This window comes from Nomascus leucogenys, chromosome 24 (assembly GCF_006542625.1).
Source record: "Nomascus leucogenys isolate Asia chromosome 24, Asia_NLE_v1, whole genome shotgun sequence".
NCBI classification, from domain to species: Eukaryota; Metazoa; Chordata; class Mammalia; order Primates; family Hylobatidae; genus Nomascus; species Nomascus leucogenys.
The window spans coordinates 13,531,130-13,540,467 of record NC_044404.1 but is presented as its reverse complement, the minus strand read 5'-3'; the positions used below and the strand labels follow the sequence as shown (position 1 = coordinate 13,540,467).

The 9,338-nt window shown below is 48.3% G+C and overlaps 1 protein-coding gene across 1 annotated transcript; it reads left to right on the top strand.

Moving 5' to 3' along the window:
• The first annotated feature begins 784 nt into the window (after positions 1 to 784).
• On the top strand, positions 785 to 7,794 carry LOC115833020 (PRAME family member 25-like). Its single transcript, XM_030805579.1, has 4 exons — positions 785 to 828; positions 3,590 to 3,901; positions 4,568 to 5,146; positions 7,233 to 7,794. Exons 2-4 carry the CDS (start codon positions 3,609 to 3,611, stop codon positions 7,792 to 7,794), a joined length of 1,434 nt encoding a protein of 477 aa, XP_030661439.1. The 5' UTR covers positions 785 to 828; positions 3,590 to 3,608.
• Positions 7,795 to 9,338: the final 1,544 nt, after the last annotated feature.

Genomic DNA, 9,338 nt, shown 5'->3' with positions numbered 1-9,338 from the left:
AGTATAAAGCATTTTTATCTTTTGATGTGGCCGAAGATCTCCTAACAACGATACTTTCAGATTTTATTTTTCTGTCTAATGTTGGGAACAGATCAAATCCTTCCCTGCCTCACACTCAAGACTATGAAGTTCACATATTAGTAAAATTCCATCAGTGTCTGTGGAGTTCATGAATGAATGAATTTTTTTATTTTTTAACAGAATCTCCCTCTGTCACCCAGACTGGAATGCAGTGGCACAATTTTGGCTCACTGCAACCATTGCCTCCTGGGTTCAAGCAATTCTCCTGCCTCAGCCACCTCCTGAGTAGCTGGGTTTCAGGCACCTGCCATCATGCCCGGCTATTTTTTGTATTTTTGTAGAGATGGGGTTTCACCTTTTGGACCTGGCTGGTCTTGAACTCCTGACATCAGGTGATCTACCCACCTTGTCCTTCCAAAGTGCTGGGATTACAGATGTGAGCCACCTCACCCGGCCTTGAATGAACGTATTCTTGACTTCTACCCTATGCCTAACATTGTCGAGTTTTTTGCTTCATGAACTGAATAGAGATACGTGATATGAATGGATATCTGAGTCAATCCATTAATCTGGGAAGAGCCAAAAACCCAATCAGGATTAACTGGGTGGAGCTTCAGAAATGCAACCAGATATCACTTTTTGATTGGAAGCTAGCAGCGGATACGTGGAGGGGCGTGGGTGGGAGTTGTGATTAGAAAGGTCAATAAAAGCTTCTAAAGACCCACAGGAGAGACCCAAAGTCTTCAAGCCTGGAGTTCCTGCTTGTTTCTTCCTGAGGTCTGAGCACCTTCTAAACTACATCCAGATCTGGTAAGTCACTAATTTCTGGAAAAACATTCCCATCTGACCTATAGTCAGCTGGTCTGGGATGTTGACAGTGCAGCCTACGATGGCACAGAGCTATATCCTGTCCTTTTTCTTTTTTCATATGAACAATTTGAAGCTTTGAATTTTTTCCTTTAAATGCAGTTCTGTCTGTATTTCAAAAAAGTTGATTGTGCTTTGGTTGATGTCATTTCAAAATTCTTGAAGGGAGCAGTGAGTCATGCCTTTAACCCCAACACTTTGGGAGGACAAAGTGGGAGGATCATTTCAGCCCAGGGGTTTGAGACCAACCTGGGCGACATGACAAAAACCCTCCTCTACACAACGTTTTCGTTTTTTTTTTTTGAGGGCAGGGATGGAGTCTCGCTGTGTTGCCCAGACTGGAGTGCAGTGGCACGATCTCAACTCACTGCAACCTTTACCTCCCGGGTTCAAGCAATTCTCATGCCTCAGTCTCCGTCCTGAGAAGATGGTATCACAGCCATCTGAAACCATGCCTGGCTAATTTTTGTATTTTTAGTAGAGGGGGAGTTTCACCATGCTGTCCAGATTGGTCTCGAACACCTGACCTCAAGCGATCCACCTGCCTTGGCCCCCAAAGTGCTGGGATTACAGCCATGAGCCACTGGTACTCCGCCTCTACACTTTTTTTTTTTTTTAATTAGCCGAGCATGGTGGCATAGATCTGTAGACCCAGCTATTTGGGTGGCTGGTGTGGGAGAATCACTGGAGCCCAGAAGATTGAGGCTGCAGTGAGCCATGCTCGCACCACTGCTGTACTCCAGCCTGGGCAAAAGAGAGAGACCCTGTCCAAAAAACAAAAACAAAATCTTAACCAAAAAGGATCTTTGACCTTAATTTTAAACCAATCACATCCTCTTCCACCCAAATGGAGACATGGGTGTGGGGGTGCATGCCTGTAATCCCAGCTACATGGAAGGCTGAAGCATGAGAATTGCTTGAATCTCCGAGGCAGAGGTAACAGTGAGCCAAGATGGCGCCACTGCACTCCAGCCTGGGCGACGAAGTGAGACTCAGCTCCCTCAACACCAAAACAAATTATGCCACCCAGGTGATCATTGGATACATGAAGATTTCTATTGTGTTTTCTTAGGGACTGTCATCTCTGTCTTTGTAAAACTCTTTTAACTCTGAAATATTTGGATAAATTTGATGTGGCAAAGGATCCCTCAACAAAGATACTTGCATGTTTTTTTCCTTTCTGTCTAATATCAGGAAGATATTCAGCCCTTCCCTATCTCACTCAGGACTATGAAGGACACGTATTAGTCAAACTCCATGTTTGTGGAGGGAATCAGTGAATGAGTCCCGGACTTTCACCCTTTCCCTAAATCTTTCATTTTGATGGGTGAATATCTAATTCGATTAGTTAATCTGGAAGAAAGCCAAAAATCCAATCAGGTTTAAATGGGTAGAGATTAAGAAGTCTAAGGAAATGTAGTTCTCTCTCTGTCTCTCTTTTCAATCTAGCCTATTTCCCAGGCTGGAGTGCGGTGGTATAATCTCAGCTCACTGCAACTTCTACCTCCTGGGTTCAAGTGATCCTCCTGCCTCAGCCTCCCTAGTAGCTTGGACTACAGGCACAGACCACTGCACCTGGCTAATTTTTGCTGTCTTAGTAGATGTCGGGTTTTACCATGTTGGTCAGGCTTGTCTTGAACTCCTGATCTCAGATGATCCACCTGCTTCAGCCTCCCTAAATGCTGGGATTACAGGTGTGAGTCACTGCACCCAGCCAAAGTGGTTCATTTTTAATATGTGTAAGAGGTGTGCATTGGAAGCATCTATCTTGCAAATGATGCGTAACAGTGTCACATAGGTTTCAAAGCTTCTCACTGAAATTTTCAATAATGAAGCTAGGGCAGAGGCTCACACCTGTAATCCCAGTACTTTGGGAGGCCAAGGTGGGTGGATTGCTTGAGACTGGGCATTCAAGACCAGCTTGGACAACATAGCGAAATACACTGTCTTTACGAAAAGTCCAAAAATAAAAGATTAGTTGGGTGTGGTGATGCATAACTGTGGTCCCAGCTACTTGGGAGGCTGAGGAGGAAGAATCCTTTGAGCCTGGGAGGGCAAGGCTGCACTGAGCCGAGATCCCACCACTGCACTCCAGGCTGGGTGACAGAGCAAGACCCTGTCAGAAAGAGAGAGAGAGAGAGAGAATAAGGGAGGGAGGGAAAGAAGACAAGAAAGAAAGAAGGGAGAGAGAGGGAGAAAGAAAGAAACAAGGGAGGGAGGAAGGGAAAGAAGGAAAGAAGAAGGATAAAGAAAGCTTAAATAATGAAAAGAAAACACATAGAACCTATTCTAGGGATGCCCCATGAATGTTCCCAACCAGCTTATTTGTAGGAACTGAGAATGTAGGCATGTAGGCGTGTGACATTCCCATCCCCATTGTTTTAGAACCTTGAGTAATTAGTAATTTCCCCCAACGGTGGGAGGGGTTAGCTTTCAGGTTCCTCCATACTCACTAGTCACTGGATGAGCACTGGATAGAAAGGAAGGGCTAGTGGTGGCCCTGCCTCCTCACTGCTTGGAAGATGCTCATACTGATGCAACAGAGGCAGAATGCTGGCTTAATGGCCACTGAGTACAGCGTAGAATTGGAGTAAACTGAGGACTGTTTCACCATTGCCAGAGCCGTGACTGGCCCTGGGTGAAGATGAGATTGATGGGCTTGGCCTGAGAGTGATGCCTTTTCTCTGGGTTTGTCCTCTGGATGTTTTCCTTGCAGATTCATGAAGATGAGCATCCGGACTCCACCCAGACTCCTGGAGCTGGCGGGGCAGAGCCTGCTGAGGGACCAGGCCTTGGCCATCTCCACCCTGGAGGAGCTGCCCACGGAACTTTTCCCCCCACTTTTCCTGGAGGCCTTCAACAGGAGACACTATGAGGCCCTGAAGCTGATGGTGCAGGCCTGGCCTTTCCGCCGCCTCCCTCTGAGGCCTCTGATGAAGATGCCTTGTCTGGACACCTTCCACGCTGTGCTCGATGGGCTTGATGCACTGCTTACCCACGGGGTTCGTCCCAGGTGAGGTGGCCCAGGTGGGCTGGTGGGGAGGGCCCAGGTGTCCAACAGAAGGAACAGCTGGCTCATGAGAAGTGAGGAGGCCCAAGGGGGGATGGTGGTGGTGAGGAAGCTGAGAGGCCTTGGCCATTCCCCAGCTCCTCAGGGAAAGCACTGCTCACCACGCAAGGTCCATGGAGGTAACAGGAAGCTCTCCTCTAATGGCACTGAAAGCCACCATGAAAAGTGAGAACTGGGCCGGGCACAGTGGCTCACAATGTAATCCCAGCACATTGGGAGGCTGAGGTCAAGAGATTGAGACCAGCCTGTCCACTTGGTAAACTCCAACTCTACTAAAAATACAAAAATGAGCTGGGCATGGTGGTGGGCTCCTGTAATCCCAGCTGCTTGCGAGGTTGAGGCAGGAGAATCGTTTGAACCCGGGAAGTGGAGGTTGCAGTGAGCCAAGATCACACCACTGCACTCCAGCCTGGGCGACAGAGGGAGACTTGATCTCAAAAAAAAAAAAAAAAAAAGTGGAAGTGGGCAGGATGCAAGGGGAAAATAGGGTGGAGAAAAGTCAGAGAGAGGGACAAGAAGCAGGGAGGGGAGGAGCTGCTATCCAGGATGTGGAGTTTAAGTTCAGAAATGAGTCCTTAAATTCTCAGTCTCACCTCTATTTTCCCACAGGAGGTGGAAACTTCAAGTGCTGGATTTACAGGATGTCTCTGACAACTTCTGGATGGTTTGGTCTGAAGCCATGGCCCATGGGTGCTTCCCAGTTGCCATGAGGAACAGAAAACCAGTGCCGGACTGTCCAAGGATGATAGGAGAGCAGCCCTTGACTGTGTTCATAGACCTTTGGCTCAAAAACAGGACTCTGGATGCATACCTCACCTGCCTCCTTCTGTGGGTCAAGCAGAGGAAACATTTACTACACCTGTGCTGTAAGAAGCTGAGAATTTTGGGAACGCCCTTCCACAATGTCAGAAACATCCTGAAAATGGTGAACCTAGACTGTATCCAGGAGGTGGAAGTGAATTGCAATTGGATACTGCCCATCCTGACACAGTTTATCCCATACTTGGGCGAGATGAAGAATCTTCAGAAGCTCCATCTCTCCCACATGGATGTCTCTCGCTACACTTCCTCAAAACAGAAGGAGTTTGTTACCCAGTTCACCACTGAGTTCCTCAAGCTGCACTACCTACGAAACCTTTATATGAACTCTGTTTCTTTCCTCGAAGGCCACCTGGACCAGCTGCTGAGGTGAGGGAGGGTGGTGAGCTTTCTCTGCAGACCACAGCAGAGCCTGTTACAGTAAACGCTAGTGGGCATCTACTGTGAGCCAGCCTACGAGGATGTAACAGTGAAGAGAACACTAGAATGTCCACACATTGTCCTTTTGGCAGCCCTGTCCTGAAATGGGTATCACGCAATTATCCCAATAGAGGCAGATGGATCAGCTGGGGTAGATGCTATAAAGAGGCTGCCATGCTAGGAAGCTAGCTACTGGGGGGTTCAGATCTAGTGAGGGTGCCTTTGTGAATTCTTCCTGAGGATGTATGTCTAAGTTAAGATGATGAAAACTAGGCCAGGGATGGTGGCTCATGCCTGTAATCCTAGCCCTTTGGGAGTCTGAGGCAAGAGGATAACTTGAGCCTAGGAGTTTAAGACCAGTCTGGGTAACATAGCAAGACCCCTTTTGGAAATGAATACATAATTAAAAGAAACAAGATAATTTTGGGGGGGGGTAAGGAGTTTCACTTTTATTGTCCAGGCTAGAGTGCAGTTGCACCATCTCAGCTCACTGCAACCTCCGCCTCCCGGGTTCAAGTGATTCTCCTGCATCAGCCTCCCGAGTACCTGGGATTACAAGCGTGGGCCACCACACCTGGCTAACTTTTATTGTATTGTATTGTATTGTATTGTATTGTATTGTATTGTATTGTATTGTTTATTTATTTATTTATTTGAGACGGAGTCTCGCTCTGTCTCCCAGGCTGGAGTGCAGTGGCACGATCTCGGCTCACTTCAAGCTCTGCCTCCCGGGTTCACGCCATTCTCCTGCCTCAGCCTCCCTAGTAGCTGGGACTACAGGCGCCCGCCACCAAGCCCGGCTAATTTTTTTGGTGTTTTTAGTAGAGACGGGGTTTCACCGTGTTAGCCAGGATGGTCTCGATCGCCTGACCTCGTGATCCCCCCGCCTCGGTCTCCCAAAGTGCTGGGATTACAGGCGTGAGCCGCCGCGCCCCGTCAATTTTTATGTTTTAAGTAGAGACAGGGTTTCACCATGTCGGCCAGGCTATTCTCCAACTCCTGATCTCAGGTGATCCACCTGCCTTGGCCTCCCAAAGTGCTGGGATTATAGGCATGAGCCACCGTGCCCAGCCAACAAGCTAACTTTTCAGAAGATGATAGGAAGTAGGGAAGTTAAGTGGGCACTGAATAGCAGATTGCTCAGCAAACCTGCACATTTCAGAATACAAGCTTTGTGCCCCACAGCTTGGTGAACACAAATGATCCCATCTCTAATTCCCTGTCGTAATAGGTTGTTTTGGGCTCCAGGAAAATTAATTACATAGGAAATGCGTGATTCTGAAGCAGAGGGTCGGGGAGCAGGCACAAAGAATGGTGAAAGTGACAGATGCTTTGCTGATGATACAGGCGTGTCAGAGACTCCTGCAGCTCGCCCACCCCAGCTGATGTTGCAGGATCCTGCTTGGATTTGTCCCTTGTGCCTGCATCTCCACTGGGCTTCTGTGGCCCAGAGATGTGGTTTTCTGCCTGACAGATGAGGAAAGGGAGCTTTAGGGACTCTGTGAACTAGATCCATTCCTATAGATGATGGTGAAAAGACAGGCTCAAATGGATATATATATATTTTTTTGATACAGAGTCTCGCTCTGTGACCCAGGCTGGAGTGCAGTGGCATGATCTCTGCTCACTGCAACCTCTACCTCCTGGGTTCAAGCGATTCTCCTGCCTCAGCCTCCGAAGTAGCTGGAATTGCAGGTACGTGCCCCCACACCTGGCTAATCTTTGCATTTTTAGTAGAGACGGGGTTTTGGCATGATTGCCAGGCTGGTCTCAAACTCCTGACTTCAAGTAATCTGCCAGTCTAAGCCTCCCAAAGTTCTGGGATTGCAGGTGTGAGCTACTGCACCAGGCCTAAAATGGAATTGACCTCAGTGGCAAAGCTCTTCATCACACAGCATCTTAAGTGTTGACATCAGACAATCAGAATGACCCTGGGCTTGGGCAAAATAGTCTTCGTCCTTCACCTTGACATCCCCCACCCCCTCAACTGACCCCTACAATTCCCCACAACTAACTTCTTGCTCTCTCTCCCCAGCTGTCTGAAGACCTCGTTAAAGATCCTCACAATTACTAACTGTGTGCTTTTGGAATCAGACTTGAGGCATCTATCCCAGTGCCCGAGCGTCAGTCAACTAAAGACCCTGGAACTGAGTGGCATCAGACTGGCCAATTTCAGTCTTGTGCCTCTCCAAGTTCTCCTAGAAAGAGTTGCAGCCACCCTTGAGGACCTGGACTTAGATGACTGTGGCATCGCAGACTCCCAAGTCAACGCCATCCTGCCTGCCCTGAGCCGCTGCTATGAGCTCACCACCTTCAGCTTCTGTGGAAATCCCATCTCCATGGCCACCCTGGACAACCTGCTGTGCCACACAATCAGACTCAACAACTTACGCCTGCAGCTGTATCCTGCCCCGCGGGAGAGTTATGATGCTGATGGTACTCTCTGCTGGAGCAGATTTGCCCAACTTAGGGCGGACCTGATGGGGAGAGTGAGGGACTTAAGGCACCCCAGGAGGGTCTTGTTCTGTACTGACTACTGCCCTGAATGTGGCAGCAAGTCATTTTATGGCCTGGAGGTAGATCAGTGCTGCTGTTGAATACCTGCCTATTTAGGCGGATATATCAAATGCTTCCTTCTGGACACATGGAAACTAAAACCTAGGTCTTAGGTATATCCTAAAGAGAGCACAGAAACCACTGTTTCAGACACCATCTCTGAAAGTGGGAAAGGAAACGTAACCAAGTAGGGGGGAAAAAGAGCTCACCACCTTCAGCTTCTGTGGAAATCCCATCTCTCGCCGGGCGCGGTGGCTCACGCTTGTAATCCCAGCACTTTGGGAGGCCGAGGCGGGCGGATCACGAGGTCAGGAGATCGAGACCACGGTGAAACCCCGTCTCTACTAAAAATACAAAACAAAAATTAGCCGGGCGTGGTGGCGGGCGCCTGTAGTCCCAGCTACTCGGAGAGGCTGAGGCAGGAGAATGGCGTGAACCCGGGAGGCGGAGCTTGCAGTGAGCCGAGATTGCGCCACTGCACTCCAGCCTGGGCGACAGAGCGAGACTCCGTCTCAAAAAAAAAAAAAAAAAAAAAAAAAAAAAAAAAAAGAAATCCCATCTCCATGGCCACCCTGGACAACCTGCTGTGCCACACAATCAGACTCAACAACTTACACCTGGAGCTGTATCCTGCCCCGCGGGAGAGTTACGACGCTGATGGTACTTGGGGGAAAAGATTACACGGATTCAATAGGACTTTGGGGACCTGTGTCCTGTAGAGTGGAACATGGGAATGTGAATGTCTAGAGTGGAATTCAGGCTTGAGAATACATGAGGGAGTTCCCCTTGCATGGATGGCTGTAAAGAAGCAGTAAGAAATAAAGGGAAACTGAGTGGAAACTGTCTGGTGTCCTCTATTGTCAAGTAACCTGTTTTCCAGTTTAAGCCTCAGGAATCTTCAGTTATTGAATAAAAAAAAGGCACGGAGTTGTCCAATCAGTAAGATGCAGCCCCAGAAAAATAAGGCATTTAAATGAAATTTGGTTATTTTAATCAATTTCCTCCCATTCTTTTTTTTGAGACAGAGTTTCACTCTTGTTGCCCAGGCTGTAATGTGGAGTGCATTGGTGACATCTCTGCTCACTGCAACCTCCATCTCCAAGGTTTAAGAGATTCTCCTGCCTCAGCCTCCCAAGTAGCTGGGATTACAGGCATGTGCCACCATGCCCAGCTGATTTTAGTATTTTTAGTTCAGACAGGGTTTCATCACTATGTTGGTCAGGCTGGTCTGAAACTCCTGACCTCAGGTAATCCACCCAACTCATCTTCCCAAAGTGCTGCGATTAAAGCTGTGAGCCACTGGGTCTGGCTCTTTGTTTGTTTGTTTTTTAAAGGTGTTGCTCTTTTTTTTTTTTTTTTTTTTAAAGTTCTCACTCTGTCACCCAGGCTAGAGTGCAGTGGCGCAATCATGGCTCACAGCAGCCTCAATTTCCTGGGTTCAAGGGATCATCCCACCTCAGCCTCCTGAGTAGCTAGGACTACAGGCCTGTGAATCACCAGGCCTGGGTACAGTTTTTAGTACACACAAGGTCTCGCTTTGCTGCCCAGGATGATCTGGAACTCCTGAGCCCAAGTGATTCTCCTG

Coding starts and splice junctions, on each gene's coding strand:
- LOC115833020 (XM_030805579.1), top strand. CDS start 3,609: ATGAAGATGAGCATCCGGACTCCACCCAGACTCCTGGAGCTGGCGGGG. Junction 3,902..4,567: donor ACCCACGGGGTTCGTCCCAG/GTGAGGTGGCCC, acceptor ATTTTCCCACAG/GAGGTGGAAACTTCAAGTGC. Junction 5,147..7,232: donor CACCTGGACCAGCTGCTGAG/GTGAGGGAGGGT, acceptor CTCTCTCCCCAG/CTGTCTGAAGACCTCGTTAA.